This window comes from Cucurbita pepo, chromosome 20, assembly GCF_057944985.1.
Source record: "Cucurbita pepo subsp. pepo isolate OVF chromosome 20, ASM5794498v1, whole genome shotgun sequence".
NCBI classification, from domain to species: Eukaryota; Viridiplantae; Streptophyta; class Magnoliopsida; order Cucurbitales; family Cucurbitaceae; genus Cucurbita; species Cucurbita pepo.
In genome coordinates this window covers 514,656-536,151 of record NC_141817.1, presented here as the reverse complement: position 1 = coordinate 536,151, position 21,496 = coordinate 514,656, and the positions used below count along the sequence as shown (strand labels likewise).

Sequence of the window (21,496 nt, the reverse complement as noted above, 5' to 3'; positions counted from 1 at the left end):
AAGGTGGATCTCACAATCCACCCCCTTGTGGGCCACTTGTGGGCCAGCATCCTCGCTGGTACACTGTCTGGTGTTTGACTTTGATACCATTTGTAAGAGCTCAAGTTCACCACTAACAAACATTTGTTCGCTTTGGCCCATTAAGATGCGTATGTTAGGGGAAGTTTCTATACCCTTATAAGGAATGTTTCGTTCTTCTCTTCAATTGATGCGGGATCTCACACGAGGCATGACTATTTCGGGAATTCAACTCTATGCAGTGCATTTCTCTAAGTCTATTATCAATGTACTAGTTTTTCGTTGGACCCTTCAAGAATACAATAACTGAGAATGTTTGCTTAATCCACCCTACCTAAATGATGTGTGAAAGTTCTCTATTTATAATCAAATAAATTATAAGGATATAGAAATAGTAATAAATGGAAAGAACAATATATAAAAATACCTTAGAAAGAACAATATATAGAAAGATACTTGTGCTAAGAAGACAAATATTGAGATGTTTACCTATAATAAAATATCAAATATGATATATATGATAAACTATAATTTAGTATTAAATATTATTAACAATAACCCAACTGGAACTCGCTCAAAGTCGAGACCATGGAATTTTTTACGACAATTTCTTGGCTTTGTAAATTTGGATAAATATATAAAACATATAATAAAAAGTCATTTGAAACTTATATGAAACAAAACATATAAATAAATAAATAAGTGTAAGAAAATGAGGGTTACCGAATTCATTTAAAAGCGAATAAATAAAAGAAAATAAGGATATTTTTAATTATCAATTTCAGTGCCACCTTAGAATATCCCGAACAAAAATTAAATGAATAAATAAACAAAAGATATATTATTTTATAATTTACACGCAACCACTTTGAATGGTCCCATAATTAAAAAAATTAACTTATAGTATAATACTCATTTTTAAATTAAATTAATTGACACAGAGCCTCATAGAATTTTTCTAAGCTTAAACAATTAATAAACGTTACATGCATTATTGTATTTTTATCGTTACATGAAAGTACAACCCGACATAAAGATTGTTTTATTTATATAGTTTTAAAAATAATAATAATAAGAGATTACTTTTTCCAGCATATACATTTAAATCTTAATATTTGTCTCCAATGTGCTTCACTTGGTTAAACGACAACGTTTTATACCACAAAACGCGTACGCGGCGGCTCCGTCCGGCGTCCGGCCGTGCAATTTTGCCGTCTTTTGAAATCCCATCGTTAACACCATAGAAGGACGTGGCCAGTTTGGAGCATTTAGATTTTTATTTATTTAATTAATTTATATAAAATCCGTCGGATATTTCAAAGAAACAAACAAATTAATTAATTAAAATTTAAAGGGTTTTTTTTTTCCTTTTTTTTTTTTTTTTTGGTACGTGATCGTCAAGGAGGCGTGGAAGAGGGGTAAAAGGCTTTGCTGCAATGTGGGGGTGCCACGTGGAATAATGGAGTCAACGCAAAAGGTTTGACTAAGATCCATATATGTTATTTCCATAAAACCCTAAATTCACATGCACGGAATCAAATCTCTTTTATAAACTTTATGAAAGTATTAATAATTTAATTTTATTTTCGAGGCCTTTTTACCAAATTCCTTTCACTTTATGTTTAATACTCAAATAAACTATATGTCATATGGATAATTTTGATTTAAGGATATTAATAACTAAATATTACTATAAAAAAATATTTAGAAAATAAGAAGATTCAAATACACGTTTGGAATACGTATTTAGTGTAATTTGATTTTTAAAACGAGGCAGGAATTAAATGTGATATATATAATTATAATTCATTTGACTTTGTAACGATATGTCGTTTTTTCAATGAAAACGCTCGACTTTCTAATATTACATTCCTTAATAATGGGTACAAGGTATATTTATAATTCTTTTCGTAAATATTCATAAAATTGAAAGAGAAATATTAGAAAAAAAAAAGAAAAAGGGAAAGAAAAGTCATCAATTTGACAGAAGATATATTGATAATTTAGCATAAAAAAGAAAAAGAAATAAAATTATTATTGTAATTTTCTTAAAAATATTTAGAGGAATTTGGCGCTTCTTAAAACGGGTTGACGGCGTCATCACAGTCGTCACCGGCAGGAATTATAAGGAAAAAGAATCCAATTTATCAATAACTTTATATAAACACATAAAAAATTAGATTCAAATAATCTTTTTATATATTAAAAAAATGGTTAATTAAGAGGTAATTTCGGGTAGAATAAAGGGTATTTTGGGTATAATGAGAATTATGTCTGTGACTAATCTAGAGAGAGAAAAGATATGTAATATTTGAAGCATGTGAATGGACGAGTTTGACCCTATCACAACGCAGCCTCTTCCGCGGTCTTTTTGTTCATCGTTATCTTCCTTGCATTTAGTTCAGTGAACATTTCAGTAGATCCTCTCATGCTTATCGTCCAGTTACCTTCATTCTTAATTAACTGCCATTTATAACCATTTTCGTCTCCATTTCCGACATGAATCACCTCAGAATTCGTTGATTTTAAGGAAAAAAGAAAGAAACAAAGTTGTTGGTTTTTACAATTCTTTTTAAGGCAGGAAATTTCCAATTGGGTCAGATCTTGGTATTTACTCACTACTGATTCTCTGCTAACTCTTTTTACTTTTATGCGAAGTTCATTCATTATCTGGAAGATCGCTTCCAGTTTCACCTCATAAACAAGCTTAGAAAGTTAAAACAGAGCCCTTCACGCGAAACCCAGATTTTTATTGTTGTTGATTCTGCAAATTTTGTACCCTTTTGAGCTGAGATCAAAATTTATTGACTTGAAGAAGGGGAAATGGCTTGGTCAACGCTGTCGGATAGGTTTCCTCTCCAGCGGGTAGTCTTCGGTTTTGCCGTTGACGTGAGATTCCAGCTCGAGCGACAAAATGGTGGAGTTTTCAATATCCCATTGTGGGTTGGCTTTGTTTTTACCTTTCAGGGTTTCATTTAAAATCTACCTTCGTTTTGTTGAAGCAGCGTTTTGTGTTGGTCAAATCTGGGGGCTTCTAAATGAAAGGGAGGAAGCTTAGAACAGTATAAACTGCTCTGTTTCATAGAATCTGCCTTTTGGGGGTTTCTGATTTCTGGGCTCCTTATTTGTTGATTGTTTTTAAGACCCCATTTCTGGAATAAGAGAGCTGTTTTTGGTGTTGGCTTAGAAATGGGCGGTGGTAGAAGACGAAGGAAGCAGCATTTCAGAAGGATTCATGCCTTTCCTTGTGGTAGAGCATCATTCAAAGATGAACAGTCATTAATTGGAGGGCCAGGGTTCTCAAGGGTAGTTTACTGTAACGATCCAGATGGTTTTGAGGCGAGTCTTCTCAACTATGGAGGCAATTATGTCAAAACTTCAAAGTATACTATTGCTTCATTCTTCCCCAGATCCTTGTTTGAGCAATTCAGAAGGGTTGCCAATTTGTATTTCCTCCTTTGTGCTTTGCTTGCCTTTAGCCCTCTCTCGCCTTATTCGCCTATCAGTAATGTTCTTCCTCTTCTTCTTGTTATTGGTGTCACCATGGGCAAAGAGGGTGTTGAAGATTGGAGGCGAACCAAACAGGTACAAATTGAGCTTAGAACTACTGCTTGTTTATGAAACCATATCCTTTTTTGATCTGAAATCTGCAGTGGCATGACTGTTTTTGTGTTTATGTGGATATTGTTTTCAGGACATGGAGATGAATAACAGGATAGTGAAAGTACATATTCAAGAGGGTGAGTTTGTTGAGACTAAATGGATGGACTTGAAAGTTGGGGACGTGGTTAAGGTGGAGAAGGATGAATTCTTCCCTGCTGATCTCATTTTACTGTCGTCGAGTTACGAGGAAGCGATTTGCTATGTCGAGACGATGAATCTTGATGGCGAAACGAATTTGAAGCTAAAGAATGCATTAGAAGCAAGCTCGAACTTCCACGAGGATTCGAGCTTTAAGAATTTCAAGGCTGTAATAAAATGTGAAGACCCCAATGCAAATTTGTATTCCTTTGTGGGAAGTATGGAGCTTGAAGAACAGCAACACCCTCTCAGCCCTCAGCAGCTTCTTCTTCGTGACTCGAAGCTGCGAAACACGGATTTTATATACGGGGTCGTGATCTTCACGGGTCATGATACGAAGGTTATTCAGAACTTAACAGCTCCTCCTTCCAAGAGAAGCAAGATTGAGAAGAGGATGGATAAGATTGTGTTCTTCCTGTTTGCTGTTTTGGTTTTAATATCAATTGCTGGGTCGATTTTTTTCGGAGTTTCGACTAGGGACGATATAGAGAACGGAAGAGCTACGAGATGGTACCTTAGGCCAGACGATACCACAATATATTACAATCCCAAAAACGCTCCAGCTGCGGCAATATTGCAGTTTTTGACAGCTCTGATGCTTTTTAGCTATTTGATTCCCATATCATTGTATGTGTCCATTGAAATTGTCAAAGTTCTGCAGAGTGTCTTCATCAACCAAGATCTTCACATGTACCATGAGGAAACTGATAAGCCAGCTCGTGCTCGTACCTCGAATTTGAATGAAGAGCTTGGCCAAGTTGACACCATTCTTTCTGATAAAACTGGGACATTAACCTGCAATTCAATGGAGTTCATCAAGTGTTCGGTGGGCGGGACTGCTTACGGACGAGGAATTACAGAAGTAGAGAGAGCTTTTGCAAGACGAAAGGAATCAACTTTACCTGAAAATTTAGAGGCCAACATTGCACGTCTTAGCAGCGAAAAACCGTTCATTAAGGGGTTCAATTTCAAGGACGAAAGAATAATGGATGGTAATTGGGTGAACGAGCCTCGAGCCGATGTAATCCAGAAGTTCCTACAGCTTCTTGCTATCTGTCATACTGCATTGCCAGAAATTGATGAGGAAACAGGAAACATTTCATATGAAGCTGAATCACCAGACGAGGCAGCTTTTGTGATTGCAGCCAGAGAATTTGGATTCGAGTTCTATGAACGGACTCAGACAAGCATTTCGTTGCGGGAGTTCGATCCAACCTCGGCCCGAAAAGTCGAAAGGTCAGTTCATATTTTTATCTGTTGCAGCTTGGAGTAGTCTTTGGATTAATCACCATTGAACTTATGGCTATGGTTTTGCAGATCATATCAACTCCTGGATGTTTTGGAATTTAATAGCACAAGAAAACGGATGTCTGTGATTGTAAGAGATGCACAGGGACAGCTACTACTACTCTGTAAAGGAGCTGACAGGTGGGTGAACTTAAAGGAGCGATCTATGTTCTTTATGGCAAAGACATGTTTTCTCATATACCTTTTACCTTGAAATGCAGTGTTATGTTTGAAAGACTTGCAAAGAATGGAAGTGAGTTTGAAGAACAGACAAAGGTGCACATCAATGAGTACGCCGATGCCGGTTTAAGAACTTTGGTTCTAGCGTACCGTGAGCTGAAAGTGGAGGAGTTTAATAAATTTCATCAAGAATTCATGAAAGCCAAGAACACAGTGAGCACGGATCGTGACGACACCATCGATCGGTTAACAGAAAGCATCGAGAAAGATTTGATTCTTCTTGGTGCTACAGCAGTTGAAGATAAACTTCAAAATGGGGTATGGATTAAGTTATGGACACTAATAAACTCATATCACGAAGAGGAAGAACAGACAGGTTATTGTTTGTTTTGTTTTGTTTTGTTAGGTCCCTGAATGCATTGACAAGCTTGCTCAGGCTGGTATAAAAATATGGGTGCTGACTGGTGATAAAATGGAAACAGCCATCAACATTGGGTAAGCATAATCTATTCGAGTTTTCGAGTACTAGTTCTTGTTGATGTTCGGTGTGCTAACCTGCTTCTCGTTCCCGAACTCGAACGCCCTTTCTTCAGCTTTGCTTGTAGTTTACTTAGGCAAGGAATGAGGCAAATCACTATCAGCTCAGAGACTGTGGAAGGAAAAGCTCTAGACCAAGTTGAAGAGGTTCACAAATCTGCAGCTATCAAGGTAATCAAACCAAGTTCACAAAGTGAACGACAGGATTGTGGAACTGATAGGAGTCTGTTGACTTTCAGGCGTTTAAGGAAAGCGTGACTCGACAAATAACCGACGCAAAAGCATTACTTGCATCTTCAAGCAAAACCCCGGAAGCATTGGCTTTGATAATTGATGGAAAGTCGCTCACCTACGCTCTGGAGGACGATGTGAAGAACTTATTTCTGGAGCTTGCCATTGGCTGTGCTTCAGTTATCTGCTGCAGATCATCTCCTAAACAGAAAGCACAAGTAAGCATACCTTCTTACCCTTTTCCAGACAGTGAAATCAAGAAATAAGATGCAGAAGTCTAATAGAATGCTTCTTACATAAATGCAGGTTACCCAATTGGTTAAGGTCAAAACAGGTAGCACCACTCTAGCAGTCGGTGATGGTGCAAACGACGTCGGGATGCTTCAAGAAGCGGATATCGGGATTGGTATTAGCGGTGTAGAAGGGATGCAGGTAAATTTGAAACAGATCCCCACTTTATGTTCTATGTGATCAAAACAACTTTGTTTCATACTTTTGAACTTCTGAGTTTCAGGCAGTCATGTCGAGCGACATTGCCATAGCACAGTTTCGATATTTGGAGCGGTTGCTCCTTGTGCATGGACATTGGTGTTACAGGAGAATCTCTTCCATGGTAATATATGATCTTTAAATAGTGCTCGACATTAGCTTCTTAAACTTGAAAAATCGAGTCTCGACTTTGATGAAACGCAGTAAAATAGTTGAGATATCGAACTGACCGAGTTTTCTTTGTGGCAGATATGCTATTTCTTCTACAAGAACATTGTTTTTGGGTTCACTCTCTTCTTCTTTGAGTTGTATGCATCATTCTCCGGCCAATCTGTATTCGATGACTGGTTCCTTTCGCTGTATAACGTCTTCTTTACGTCTCTCCCTGTGATCGCATTGGGAGTATTCGACCAGGACGTCTCATCCCGGCACTGTCTCAAGGTAAGTCCAACGTCGAACCATTTTCTTATGGATGCAATCTTTTGGCTACCTTAAGTACAATGTCAAAGGCCTCATTACCCTGTGTTTTAACATTTCAGTTCCCACTTTTATACCAAGAAGGTGTCCAAAACGTGTTGTTTAGTTGGGTTCGAGTTATCGGTTGGGTGTTCAACGGGCTACTAAGTTCTATCATCATCTTCTTCTTTTGTGTCGGGGCAATCGAATATCAAGCTTTCCGCAGCAGTGGAGAGGTCGTCGGGTTGGAAATTCTGGGCGTCACCATGTACACTTGTGTCGTCTGGGTTGTAAACTGTCAAATGGCATTGTCAATCAGTTACTTCACATATATCCAACATCTCTTCATCTGGGGCAGCATCATTCTCTGGTACTTATTCCTCATGGCATATGGAGCTATAAACCCAACCATATCAACCACTGCATTTCAGGTCTTCGTCGAGGCCTGCGCCCCGGCGCCATCGTTTTGGATCCTCACACTATTAGCTCTGGGAGCTTCCCTTCTCCCATACTTCATCTACGCATCCATCCAAATGCGATTCTTCCCAATGAATCATCAAATGATTCAATGGATAAAAGCCGATGGGCACACGAACGACCCAGAATACTGTCAAGTAGTGAGACAACGATCGTTACGACATACAACCGTCGGTTACACAGCTCGGTTCAAAGCATCAAAGCATCTTAGAGAAATCCCAGAAAGCAACAACCATTAGTCTGCTGATGAGATCCTTTACCATAGAAAGATCTGACACTTTTGCATAGGAAGTTTCTTCTCAATGTGTATATATATATATACATATGTTTATACAACAGATGTATATAAGATTCTTGTGTTCTGCTGCTCCTTGTTGAAGCCAAACAAAGAGAAGCGCCAGTTAATTGGTTAAAAGGATTTAATGAAAATAAGAGAATTAAAATTGAAAATTTGAAAATAGAATAAAAAAAATCAAAATAATTGAATTATCATTATTTTAATTGGGGAATTTGGAGCCACGAATTGAAATCCAGTGTTGTGCCAAGTCATCACCTCAATCCCTCTCTTCTTCTTCTTCTTCTTCTTCTTCTTCTTCTTCTTCTTCTTCTTCTTCGCTCGCCGTTTGGTGGCTCTGTTTCAGTCATCCAGAGGTAGCGACAATGGCGATGAAGATGGCCGTCAGAGCTTCTGCCGTTACCCCACATCATTCACTTCCTTCACTGCCTTCGTCCTCTCAAAGATCCGATTCCAAATCTCAATTCCGTCCCATCTCCGTTGGCTTACCGGCGTCCACTACCCTTTCGATGTTAGCCCTAATTTCCTCTCCCTATGAAGCTAGGGCTCTCAATAAGGACCAAATCGTTTCATCTCTCAATGATGTAAGTATCATTCTTTTGTTCCAGGTAAATGGTTGGGTTTCAACAAAGCATTTCTCACAGTTGTTTAATGCTTTGTGGAATGGTAGGTGGAGAAGACGATCGATCAGGTTCAAGAAGCGGGCTCGAATTTCTTTGATATTGCACAACAGCTCATTGACTCTGCTAGAACTATTTTGAAGCCGGGTGTTGATGCGGCGCTGCCGATTGTAAAGCAGGCTGGAGAAGAGGCGCTGAAGGTTGCTTCTCCAACAATTTCTGAGGCTTCAAAGAAAGCCCTCGAAGCACTTCAGGGCTCTGGCATTGACACCCAGCCTGTTCTAACTGCTGCTCAGGTCTGTGCTTCTTAATTGGACGATATTATTTACTCATGGCTGAGAATCAGTAGACTTTTCACATCTGGGTCTGCTCTACTCAATGATTTTAGTATCTGTTCGACTGTGTTCATCAAACCCAGATTCACATATCAAATAACTTTCATGGTTGCAGACTGTAGTAGGTGCAGCACAACAAACTGGGAAGGTCATTGAAGGTGCCAAGCCGATAGCTTCATCGACTGTCGAGACAATCTCCACAGCAGACCCTCTTGTAATTGCAGAAATTGCTGGAGTCTTAGCCGTGGCATACCTGCTCTTTCCTCCTATTTGGTCTGCCATATCTTTCAGCTTTCGTGGCTACAAAGGTGCATCTGCTCTCTTTTATGGAAATGCCTCTTGATTTGGAGGTTTCGTTTGTACAGAGTGATTTAATTCTGTATCTTGATTCTTGACCAGGTGAGCTCTCTCCTGCTCAAACACTTGAGCTAATTTCGTCGAGCAATTACGTTCTGATCGATATACGATCCGAGAAAGACAAGGATAAGTCTGGCATTCCTCGCCTTCCATCCAGTGCTAAGAACCAGTTGATTGCCATTCCGTAAGTTAAACAAGATTGCATTTTTCATAAATCCCATATGGGGGCGGGCACCTTATCAGCATTTGCATCAAATTGTTTCAGTTTGGAAGAATTACCAAGCAAGTTGCGGGGCATTGTCCGAAATGTAAAGAAGCTAGAAGCTGAACTTTCAGCCATCAAGATATCATATCTCAAGAAACTTAACAAAGGCTCCAATATAGTGATCTTGGGCTCGTGAGTAATCTTGCCTGACTCAAATATTTCCTTGATCTACTTCATTTGTTCATTAAATTTCTGGAAATTCAGGTACTCAGACTCGGGGAAAGCAGTTGCAAAAGCACTGACAAGGCTTGGCTTCAAGAACTCCTGGATTGTAACAGATGGGTTTTTAGGTAGCAAAGGTTGGTTACAGAGTCGGTTAGGGACAGATACATATAAGTTCTCATTTGCAGAGATCCTTTCGCCGTCCCGAGTCATCCCCGCCGCAACCAAACGTTTCGGCACGACCTCACTTACAGCATCTGGTCAAAAATTGCTTCCTGGTGCTGATTAAAATCTTGGTTATTCATGCTGTAATTCTTGATTTGATTTAGTCTTTGTATCTGGCCACAGTTACTGCTTGCTATATTTTTCTGGTTGATAATGGTGAAAAGGTAGAAATAGCATCATATTAAGAGTCATTCAACCGCTTCCCACTAACCAGAACATCGAATAATTCAAGACCAGGTTAGAATTCAGGTATAATTACTGTAGACAGAAAGAAAACAAGATAGGAAATACTTGATAGCTGCAGAACTGTTGTATATAGCCTTTAATTACAGACGATCAAGAAAATTCTGAACAGGCCATATGTGTATGTGATACAAGTAGAAGGCACCAAAAACATACCCATCAACAAACATCACTTTTTCAGAGAATAGAATTATACAGAGCTATATCATTTGGGCATGTGTGTGTTGTTGTGACCATATAAAATCTACAGACAGGGTAATGAAGGAAGCATGAAGAATATTTAAGGATAGGCATTGTATCTGTTATACTTATGGTTGTTTCTGGTGGCGCAGCAGCCGATGCAATAGATGATAGTGATGACTATGAGGGCACAAGAGTTGAAAATGGCAAGACGCCTCCATTCCTTGCGGATGTTGACCAGAATTCCGCCCTTGCAGGACTTGCAATCGTAGCACAGAGTATTTTGATTGTTGCTCCAGGTGGTGCAGTCGCTGTCCGGCACCGCCGGCCCTGCTTCAGGGACTATCCAGAATGTGGCGTTCTTGAACTTGAACCCGCAGTAGGACGGTGGCTTGCAACAGCCAGACTGCAAAATAATTCAAATTGGTTTAGACAAGATTGGTGGTCGTCTGAAAACTCAATATATCATTCTCAGATACGATGGATCATGAACAACAGGGGCGAGGCCAAGACTTGAATTAATGTATGAAAAAGAAATGTTAATAGGTTCCATGCAAAAGAGGCACCTGTATGGGGGAGAGATTCTGCTTGTAGAAATCAGCCTGTTTTTCGTGGAAATTGGAAGCGAGGCTCCGGCAAATGGGCGCATCAACCAAACAGCTACGAACACGAATCCAATTGCCATTACCAACGACGTAATTCTGAAGCCAATGCGAGTAATCCCCAAGGCGATTTTCCTTATATCCTCTCCCAGACACGGCCTGTCCAATTCCTTTATTGGTGACCAACAGGGAGAAGACTGTGAAGGCCATGAGCCCTAATATCAACAAGAACATGACAATGAGGTAGAGATAGAGGATGGAATTGAGGCGGCAGCAGGATCCAATGAGGCCGAGCAACGAAACGACGACGAAGAAGACTCCGACGATGAGAACAGGGTCCTGAAGAAACTTCTGGCAATCGGTGCCGCCGTGTTGGCGGACGTGAACGGCGGAGAGGATGGCGATCCAGCCGACGATCAATGTGCAGCTATTTAGGATAGACACAAACATGTTGCTTAAACGGCACATCGTCGTTGAAGATTCAGATTCAGATTCAGATGAAGATGAAGATGAATTGAGTGAAATGCGAGTAGATTGAAAGGAAGGGAATTAACAATAATTAAAGCGCTAATTTGGGTTGAAGTGAGGGAGGGATTAGTTAGTTAGAAGAAGACGAAGGAGAGGGAATGAACAAGACCAACTTTTGTCTTCCTTCTGGATTCAAGACTGTCACGTGCGTATATATATATATATATATATAATATAATATATATAAATATTATATACAGAGAAAAAGAAATGGAAAAACAAAACAAAACAATTCTTAAACTGTAGTCCCATAAATACACGAAGATTGTTTTTGTGTTTTACTGAAAATAATCTAAACAATAAAATATATTAATTAATTTAATGTGCATTCACTCTGGTGTCGTGGTGTAGTTGGTTATCACGTCAGTCTAACACACTGAAGGTCTCCGGTTCGAATCCGGTCGACGCCAGTTTCATTTTTTTTTTTTTTTTTTAATTTTTCAATTTCAATCTCTTTATTAATTTTTCAATTTCAATCTCTTTATTAATTTTTCAATTTCAATCTCTTTATTAATTTTTCAATTTCAATCTCTTTATTAATTTTTCAATTTCAATCTCTTTAATTTGATGATTATTAATTTTATGTATTTTTTGGTTGGAAATTATTTCCTTCCAACCAAAAAAATGTAATTATTTCTTAATAAGAGATAAATTTAGATTGAAAATTTTCAGTCTCTTAACATATAATCATTGAATACAGGTAATTTTGTTGTAGTAGTTCACCCATTTCGCGACGTTTTTTTGTTGTAATAATTTGCTCTAAACTCGGCCTGTTTTCGATTATATCAATTTAAACCTTTAAACTTATAAAAATGTATAAATTTAACGGCCTCAGTTGGACCAATATGGTATAGAATGATCATCCTTTGAGCAACATTATGCAGTTGTTTATGAAACAATCAACAATCCCTGAAAGTACACGACCCAGTCTATAGAATCTCGATTCATTGTTCTACAAACTAGAGGAAAACTTGAGTGGTTGATAGAATTTTTATGGGTAAATAAGGGAAAAAAATTCCTGGCTACACTTAAGACAACAGAGAAAAACTAATCTCAGATAACAAAAACTGTACCTGCTTACAATTTGAGGAACAAAAGTTGTCGAAAATGTGTACGGATATCACCTTCTGTCTCGTGCCCTGTTTATCTAAGTAGAAAACTTAGCGATCAACTTGTCAACGTGAAGGATGATATCGTCGATCCGAGGTCGAACTGCAGCCTGGGGCTGGAGCATCCATTTCATAAACTGGTGGAGAGCATCAGGGTATGGAGGATTAGGCCCTGCTGGCCATTTGATTTGTGCATTTACTATTGCTAATTGAAGGCTTCCACCAGATTCTCCAAGTGCATACTCAAATGGAGACATCCCATACCTGCAATAATCAATAATGTCATGAAGTTTTGATGCATTTGTTCCAAATAATTAACCATACCAACTAGATGAAGGATGATGGTACAACACGTTAAACGAAAACAAGAAGCTTCTAAGTCATTAGATCTGGTTGAATTGGAGTTCAGGGTAACTTCGGTTCGGTTTCTTCCTAGAGTATAACTATTTAATAAGCTAACCCGCATTTAAATGGCCCTTTTCATGGTTGGCTGTAAACTTATGATGCAGCAAACTAAAAGCTTTTGGTCAGAAGGGGTATGTGAGATCCCACATCGGTAGGGAGGAGAACGAACCATTCTTTATAAGGGTGTGAAAACCTCTCCCTAGTAGACACGTTTTAAAAACTTTGAGAGGAAGCTCGAAAGGGAAAGTCCAAACAGAACAATATTTGCTTGCAGTGGGCTTGGACCGTTACAAGGTAGTTTTGCCTAGAAAGCAACTAACGACGTGATTATGATCGTAAGAACATACTATCATCGTTTCTGAAAATTGATATGATTCAATAATCTCCAAGGAAAATTATGGGTACTCACATTATTGCATACAAAGTACATCCCAAGGACCAAATATCAGTTCTCTCATCAATGTCTGCATGGCTTGGACAATCCCACAGCTCCGGTGCTCGGAAAGGTGCTGAACAATGCTCAGATGCCCATTCCTAAAGAGAAAATAAGGTTAAGTGCAACAAATTCATTCAGAAATTTTACAGTTGGTATAACCTGTTGTAAGTAATTGTTGCAGAATACAAGAAAATCCTGCTACTAGTATGGGAAAAGAAAGATGAACAATCAATAACCTGCAATTGGAGTGCCTCCGAACGAGAACGAATTTCTCTCCTAGCAGGTCGAGCACTACCAAAATCCATCAATATTGCAAGAGGTGATTTCCCTTTTCTATGAGTTACAAGAACATTACCAGGTTTCACATCATTGTGTGCATAAGGAGATTCACCACTGTGCATATGCTTAAGCCCTGCACAAAGCTGCAGCAGGAACAGATACTCATCATAAATAAGTCGAGAAAATTCCACAAGACGTAAACTGCTCAAGGTGAAAACTACGAACGGCCATTACCTGACGAAATATCTCCAGAACATCCAATGTAGAAAAGAATTCCTTCTTAGCCTTCATGGCCTGGGAATTGTCCAGTAATGTTCCATCCAAATGAACTGGAAATAATAAGTATGCTTCATGTTTCACAGATCCTTCAGTAGATGACTACCCCATAACAAAAGAAAGATTATGCACAGTCAATGACAATACCATTCATAGAAAGTATTACTTGAACCAGAAGCCTAAATGGTGATGGTAATGCCAATACTAAAAGAACAAATTATTATATATCAGAAACTACACCCTTCAAAATGAAAAGGTTGTTGCCTAACGAGGAACGAGTTTCTGAGTTTTCGTAGTCAATGCAACATCGTAACGACATCTAATCTCCAAGGAAAAACCCGCATATTAATCCATCCGTTCATCCATAATCCAGACTAGAAGTGTATAAAAGAAGACAAACTTTTTGCTATATTCACTAAAACGAAGATACTAAGGTGATTATGATTTCATTTCCAAAAATTTCAACAGAATTAGCACCGTCCTTCAAAGCTGGTTGGTAGGAACCTAGAGATCAAATGATTCAAACGACTAAATTACTTCATAATTGGATGTGGGAAGTTTCAAGAGCTATAGATATGCAGATACCAAAAGCAAAGCCTCCTGAATGCCTTATTACACTAAAAGTAGTGTCCTAAAAGAGAATATAATTACTTAGAACTCAAAGCAGACAGAGGAAAACATCATTAGGCGCTACCTTAACAGCAATTATAGCATGGTCAAGAAGTGGAAGCAGATTGGGATGACTAAAACGCGACGAAACACGTATCTCCTCCCTCACCAGCTCCAATTGCTCACTGCTCTGAATTAGTACCTTTTTCAAAGCATAAGTGCCATCGCCTACACAAGAATCGAATTCATTGAAAAAGAACCCACATCTTTAGCCATATATAAAGAAATTCAAGATCCAGATCAGATTGAAGCATTTTAAAATCCATTTCCGAAGGACTCAGATCAGAAAACGCAACAAGGAATTCAAAAACACATATTAGGGAAAATAGGCGAACCAGAAAGACGAGATGGGTCCTTCAATTTCTTGGCAAGACCGCCGCCGGAGGCAGAAGACGAGTCGGAAATAACCTCTTTGACCAAAAACACAAAGGCGAACCCGCCTTCACCGAGCTGCCTCACGATCCTGAACCGATTTTCGTTGATCCAAATGTCTCCGCCGCCGTTAACAGCGTCGTACAGAGCATTCAACCCAGAAAAAGAGCAACCCATTTCCAAGCACATAGATTCGAAGGGCTTCAAAATTGTTTGGAAATGAAATCAAGCTTCAAGAAGGCACCATGAAGACCAGATTTCATGTGAATTGAAAAGGATCGGGAACTGAAAGTGCGATTTACGTTACACTAAAATATATAGATTGGGCATGAAGCCTTTTCTTTCAGGAGGATTGCTTGGTGTTGACCTGTGGGAGCAAAGCTTCGTCGGTGAGTCGCTCGAGTTTACTTCACATAACTGGATTCACCGCCGCTTTTGGCACACGCAACCACGCTACCACTCCCACCAATGTTCCAACAAAAAGATTCAAGATTTTTCCTCTCTTTTTAATAAAAATAATTCAAAATAAAATCTTTTTAAAAATTATAAATCTATTTAGTCTTAAACTAATTATGCATTAAATCAATAATTAATTAATTAAAGTATTAATCACCTTAATTTCAGTTAAAAGTGATATATTTTCTCAAAGTCTATGTTAATTTTTATAAATTTGAAAAACAACATTTTGATCAAACATTAAGACTAACTATATCTATGACAAGTAAGCAAATTTAAGATTAAAAAGATGCATATCACAGTCGTATCCATCCTAGCCGTGTTGTCTGTGACCACATGCCCATGCCACCCCAAATCGTTTATGTTGTATTGTCGTATTTTCTGTGTGTCTAAGTCTACCTGAATCACCTCAAAATGTACTACGAGGGTGTGATTAGTTGTCAAACTCCTCCCATAATTTTGTACAACAATTCTAAAAATCACGTCTAGACCAGTCACACTAGTTGTCAAGGTGGCGTAGGATCAAACAACTTTGAAAGTAATACAGAGTACACGACAAGTTTGGAGAAAAATGCTTGAGAAAAGTTACAAAAAAAAGAAAAAAACAAAGCTTTACTCGTTAGAAAAGGGTTCTCGTAAATTCTGATACTTCTGCAACAACTTGATCATAATCAGCCTTGAGTTTCTCTTGTTCAGTTGATCCAAGCTCCCCTTTGTTTGGTTTGGTTTGTACCAGCACACAACATGTTGGCCTCTTGGTCGAACCTGCACTGGCGAGATCCTGTAGAACGTACATGCCATTATCATTATCAGAAGGAACGAAGAATCATGGCAAATTCTGGTTGAGCAAACTTATAAGGATCCTAATGAACTTGATATGACTTCTCACTTACTTCCTTGGAAGGAACATATAGGTAGCGAATATCTGCCTCTTCACATAAGATTGGAACATGAGTGATCACATCAATGGGGGATATGTTTCCAGCTATTACACACAATCTGCATACAGTACAAGGAATTTCATGAACTACATTTCAACTATAGATGTTCCAAAGCCTTGTTTTGATTTCAATCCATCCAGAAATGATCATATTGGAATTAAATTTATGTTCCATCATTCATTCCTCCTTCCTTGTTCATTGTTCTATCTTTAGCATAAAAACTAGATCTATTCAAAGCAGACATTACCCTTTCTGACCACGCCTTATGCTTTTGACAACCTCCTTTACCCCTCGCTTCAAGCACTTATGCTCAGCGGCTGAAAGAACAATGACGAATGTTTTCATATTCAAACCAAAGACCAAATCAATCAAGGAAAATGAAGAACAAATGCGGTGTTAAGAGAAAAGAGATGGAATACCTTTGCGAACAAGCTTGAGGGTGAGCTTGCAGAGCTTCTTGCCGGCAAGGGGCTTGGCAATTGGTGCAAGAGCCGACAGCTTCTTCTTCTCCTTTTCTTTGTCTTTCTTATGCGACTTCTCTACCTCACTATCACTCCCCATTTCTTCCGATGAGAGTATCCAAAATGGAACTGCCGGAGAGGAATTTGTGACGACGACGACGGAGATTGCTGTCTTCTCGGGTTTATGGCTTCCGCTCTTCTTCGTTACTAGGGTTTAAGGTGAGAATCGATCGCAAAAGCTCACACGTGCGAACCTCTCAAACGTTTTTAGCCCAATAATATCTTCACATACGTTTAGTTGGGCTTTAAAGGCCCAACAATAGTGTATCTTTAAAGGCCCAATAAAATCAATTTCTTGGGCCTTCCGAGGCGTTGAAACCTCAAACGACGTCGTTGCTATCTTTTATTCCAAAGCTTAGTATTAAAACTCGAAACGACGTCGTTGCTATTTTAAATATATATATATATATATATATATATATATATATATATTTAAAAGTTTTTAAAAATTTAAGAATATTTTTAAGCCTAATTCTTAGTATATAATAAAGTAAGTTACTAATTTGACTTTGTAATCCGAACCATGTATTTATATTTTAATATAGATAAAGCGATGGGTACGTGAGTGTGGTTTAATTAATATTAGAAGATTACGAAATGGTAAGATTAGGAGGTGATAATTATCCGATTAAATTATGATAATTGCCCAGCTTTTTAACGTGCCTTTGTCATCAAAAAGCATAATAACATGGAATTATAAATTAATTAAACAACTTTTGACACTAACCATGGTTCATTGACTAGCAAATATGTGATGGAACATTACGATAAAACATCAACTATTTCAAAATAATTAAATTTAAAATGACGAGGCAGGCCTTTGAATCATCCACTCAGCATGTCATAAATATTCTCTTTAGATTAGGATCTTGACTTATAATATATTACTATTAAACTATATTCACTTTCATCATTAAACATCTTTTTGACGCTCGATTAATATAATTTTTTACGATTTAATCAAAATTAAGTTTAGAGCTTATCACCGCTGCAAAGATGTTAAAGATCTTTCTTTTTAAAGGCAACACACCTCCAATTCGCCAACTTTTCATCTAAAGCAATCAAACAAACTCCTATGTGATTGGCCATTTCCATGTCACCAACAACAGTCCCGTCCACGTGGTTGTTCATCATTAAAATATACTCTGACCCTCATTAATTAGGTCAATTGATGCATAACATAGCAGCTAAGTTATCTTCTTCTTTCTTGAATTCGTGCAACGTATCTGTTAAGTTGACTAATTTCAAAAACTAAACCGACATTAATCGTAAAGGATCAAAAGCGTATTTTAATCTCGGGAAGAAATTAGAATATCATAGACGTCCCAAGAAACCTTAAAAGCTAAAGGACTACGTGGAGTTATATTAAATGTAAAAGTCATCCAAAAGAGAACAAAAAAAGTTATATGATATTACCCAACTTACAAGTCCCTACAAAAATTTTGTTACTAAAAATAAGAGACCTTATTATTATTTTAGTATATATTATAAATAATATGGTGTTGATATGTTAGGTCGTGGTTGTCGTTTATATTTATATTATAAAGTGAAGAGTTAGGCTTTTTCAAATGGAATTAAGCTCAATTTTTTTATCAATGTAGTCTTTCAATTTTAATATATAAAAATGAATTTAATTCTATAAAGTTTTAAATTATTATCGTACAAATTAATAGAAATAAAAGTTCATAGACAAATATTATTTTAATTTTTTTATTATTTAGCAAATAACTCATAAAATGGATAGGACCAACGGTTGAATATACATTCAATATCTATGTGCTCTTATCGAGAATTGAATATAATTTTGAGGTACTTTTCTCTCCAAGGAACGACGTTGAAAATCATATTGTTATGTTTTTTTTGGGCTTTTCCTCAAAGTTTTTGAAACGCGTCTACTAGAGAGAGATTTCCAGAATCACTTGACATCACCTTTTCGAGCTTCTCTTCGAGATTTTTAAAACGTGTTTACTAGAGAGAGGTTTTCAGACCCTTACCCTTATAAAGAATCACTCGAGACTTCTACTCAGTTTTTAAAATGGGTTTGTTAGACCTTACAAACAATCACCATTTGAGACTTTTCAAAAAGAATCACTCAGTCGGGCTTATAGGATAGGTTTCCACACCCTTACCCTTATAAAGAATCACTCTTTCGGGCTTATGGGATAGGTTTGAACACCCTTACCTTTATAAAGAATCATCTTTTTAGGCTTCTTCTCAAAGTTTTTAAAACGTGTATGCTAGAGAGAGGTTTGTATGCACGTTTCGTTCTTCTTCCCAACATAAGTGGGATTACACATTCAATCCATGTAAAGAATAAGTATTGTAGTAATCTAATAAGATAGCACATAGTGATGATGTTATGATTTAATATTTGATGACTTAATCTGAATCACCCAATTAATAAACTGAAGGCAGCTATGAACAAGAAGACAAGGTAGAGAGCCAATGTGAGAATTTGGAAGTGAAAAGCATAAGGAATGGCAATGGCGATAAAGAAGGCAGTGACAAAGCAAAACCCACCAAGGAAATACAGAATTTGAGAAACCCTTTGGAGCTTGATGAGTTTTGCAGAGGTGGTGAAGCAAAAGCAGCCGATCAACGCACCCGACAGGAATTGGAACATGGGAGACAACTTGGTCTTGATTTGAACAGAGACAGTGGCTATAGCAATGGCCGTCCCCATGCAAAACGTGACCATCATGTTTTCCCACTGCATGAGCATCTCCACGGCCGAGACAGGGCGCCATTGGTACTCAGCACCACCTGCTTCTTCGGAATGGACTAAGCGCCCATTGGCATAGGCATTGGCATTGACAATGAAGGCTCTTGCTCTCGAGAGGGCTTCAGAAAAGAGCTTCACAATGCCATCGCTCACCATGTTGAATCTCATCATATTCTTCGTTAATTCGTTTCTCCATGTCTCCCCCACTTGGCCAACGTTTGTGATACTTATATAGCCCCAATAATCAAACAAAACCCTTGTGGGGAACTGCTCATGTTTTAAGAGAAATTTAAAAAGAAAGGAAAAGGACGGTTGATACCAAAAGAGATGGAATAAATTAATCCCGAGTTTAGGTTTTTTTTTTTTTTTTTTTTTTTTCTTTTTGTGTGACGAGAAGCATCACATATTACTACTTTAAGTACGATCATCTATATATATATTACTTGTTCGGTTGCTATGATATATTCTTTCCAATTTTTTATTTGTTTTGCAAAATCTGGTAAATGAATATGCCAATATCTTTTGTCAATTTGATTGAGCCTATTCGTTAACTCGTTGCTGAAATCGTTTTGGTGAGAGGCTTCACCGTTACTCTGTTCAATTGCAAATCGAAAGACTCCAAATCCTCTATGCCAATCATACGCACGTCTTAATTAGAGATGTTCATTTTACTCATAGGAAAGGGTTTCCCGATAGAAAATCGAAGAGGAAGTGTAAAAAATAACAATAAAAATATTTCACCTCTGGAGCGGCTAAAGAACGTCGACCAAATGCTCTGATACCAAATGATAAGCGCCTGCTTGATTTTTGCAAAACTAGAGGTTCTTCTAGAATCCTTGCATACGTTCACAAAGAAAGTACTTAACGAATTGATTCCAACCAAGAGCTGGTTAGGAGATGAATGACTCTTAGATCGAACTTAGAATCTATAATGGTCAGACGACTCACTCCAAAATTAGCTTGATCAAAACTAATTCAATGAATCGGTTTAAACATCAAACCTAAAGCAAGGTTGGAAAAAAATAACACCAAAAAGTATCAAGAAAACACAACGGTAGAATTTTTTTAATGGTTAAAAGATTATATTATAATATCAAATTTTGAATTAAAAAAAAAAGATTGATAGAACATTTATTTATTATGAATAATGTTTTTATTAAGAAATATATTTTTAAATAAAAACTAATAATAAACGATTAAAAAAATGAATGGGCCGAAAATAAGAAACTAGAAAGCCCATGTAGTTGTAACGAAGCCCAATTCATAATTAAAATAGAATATGAAAGCATATAATATAAATATTACACTTGCTAACCATATCTTATACCCATAATTAAACTGCATGTAATTTGTAGCATATAATAACATTGGAAATACCCCATTTTAGGCGTTTTACTGCAAAAATACACATAAAGATATGAAAGTCTCATCAATTTCATACTAAAAATATCATAAATCATTTCCATTTCCAGTAATTCCTTCTTAATCATATGAATAATCAAAATATTGATTCGTTTTCACACGCAAATTCAAAATTTAGCTATGAGTTTAATGTCATAATCTCTCTTTTATTGGGTCAATAAGATTTCACAATATCTTAATTAATATCCCTTTTTCGAAATTTCAAATTATTTTACTAATTAAGCTAAAAAGGGTATGTTTTAATTGTATTCTTTTTATTTATAGAAATGGAATTTTATATGCCTTTAAATAGACATATAGGGTCTGATTTAATATTGTCCCAACCACACCCATTAAATATTTTCTTAGTGCCCAAAGAATAATTTTCTCAAACTTTTTTTTTTTTTTTTTTATGCTTTTCGTATATACCCAAAATCAGGGAACAAAGCATTATTTAAAAGGGTGTGAAAATATTTTACTAACAGACCCATTTTAAGACTTCAAAGAGAAGCCCAATACGGTGTGGGTCTGGGATAATCCTTTGTTCCACAGTCTCGGTCTATTTACAACTAGCCAATTAAGAATTCTCAGATGTACTAGTACTAGCAAGTACATCTTTGA

At 37.3% G+C, this 21,496-nt stretch overlaps 5 protein-coding genes and 1 non-coding gene across 6 annotated transcripts; 3 read left to right on the top strand and 3 right to left on the bottom strand.

The window, feature by feature from the left end:
• Positions 1 to 2,430: 2,430 nt before the first annotated feature.
• LOC111782761 (putative phospholipid-transporting ATPase 9) lies at positions 2,431 to 7,846 on the top strand. The gene is made up of 11 exons (XM_023663563.2): positions 2,431 to 3,603; positions 3,713 to 5,055; positions 5,137 to 5,247; positions 5,328 to 5,604; positions 5,693 to 5,781; positions 5,880 to 5,994; positions 6,063 to 6,272; positions 6,361 to 6,486; positions 6,569 to 6,667; positions 6,793 to 6,984; positions 7,083 to 7,846. Exons 1-11 carry the CDS (start codon positions 3,208 to 3,210, stop codon positions 7,713 to 7,715), a joined length of 3,591 nt encoding a protein of 1,196 aa, XP_023519331.2. The 5' UTR covers positions 2,431 to 3,207; the 3' UTR covers positions 7,716 to 7,846.
• Positions 7,847 to 8,056: 210 nt separating this feature from the next.
• On the top strand, positions 8,057 to 9,926 carry CAS (calcium sensing receptor). Its single transcript, XM_023663565.2, has 6 exons — positions 8,057 to 8,355; positions 8,442 to 8,687; positions 8,842 to 9,034; positions 9,126 to 9,267; positions 9,349 to 9,480; positions 9,553 to 9,926. Exons 1-6 carry the CDS (start codon positions 8,137 to 8,139, stop codon positions 9,797 to 9,799), a joined length of 1,179 nt encoding a protein of 392 aa, XP_023519333.2. The 5' UTR covers positions 8,057 to 8,136; the 3' UTR covers positions 9,800 to 9,926.
• Positions 9,927 to 10,002: 76 nt separating this feature from the next.
• LOC111782763 (tetraspanin-11) lies at positions 10,003 to 11,228 on the bottom strand. Its single transcript, XM_023663566.2, has 2 exons — positions 10,725 to 11,228; positions 10,003 to 10,564 (listed from the first exon to the last, which is right to left on the bottom strand). Exons 1-2 carry the CDS (start codon positions 11,226 to 11,228, stop codon positions 10,259 to 10,261), a joined length of 810 nt encoding a protein of 269 aa, XP_023519334.1. The 3' UTR covers positions 10,003 to 10,258.
• A 396-nt stretch (positions 11,229 to 11,624) lies between these two features.
• On the top strand, positions 11,625 to 11,698 carry TRNAV-AAC (transfer RNA valine (anticodon AAC)). Its single transcript has one exon. It is a non-coding gene; the product is annotated as a tRNA-Val (tRNA).
• Positions 11,699 to 12,107: 409 nt separating this feature from the next.
• LOC111783267 (uncharacterized) lies at positions 12,108 to 15,318 on the bottom strand. The gene is made up of 6 exons (XM_023664182.2): positions 14,798 to 15,318; positions 14,488 to 14,630; positions 13,752 to 13,895; positions 13,475 to 13,660; positions 13,212 to 13,336; positions 12,108 to 12,661 (listed from the first exon to the last, which is right to left on the bottom strand). Exons 1-6 carry the CDS (start codon positions 15,021 to 15,023, stop codon positions 12,436 to 12,438), a joined length of 1,050 nt encoding a protein of 349 aa, XP_023519950.2. The 5' UTR covers positions 15,024 to 15,318; the 3' UTR covers positions 12,108 to 12,435.
• A 405-nt stretch (positions 15,319 to 15,723) lies between these two features.
• On the bottom strand, positions 15,724 to 16,899 carry LOC111783266 (H/ACA ribonucleoprotein complex subunit 2-like protein). Its single transcript, XM_023664181.2, has 4 exons — positions 16,651 to 16,899; positions 16,479 to 16,548; positions 16,184 to 16,289; positions 15,724 to 16,071 (listed from the first exon to the last, which is right to left on the bottom strand). Exons 1-4 carry the CDS (start codon positions 16,790 to 16,792, stop codon positions 15,910 to 15,912), a joined length of 480 nt encoding a protein of 159 aa, XP_023519949.2. The 5' UTR covers positions 16,793 to 16,899; the 3' UTR covers positions 15,724 to 15,909.
• Between the last annotated feature and the right edge of the window lie 4,597 nt (positions 16,900 to 21,496).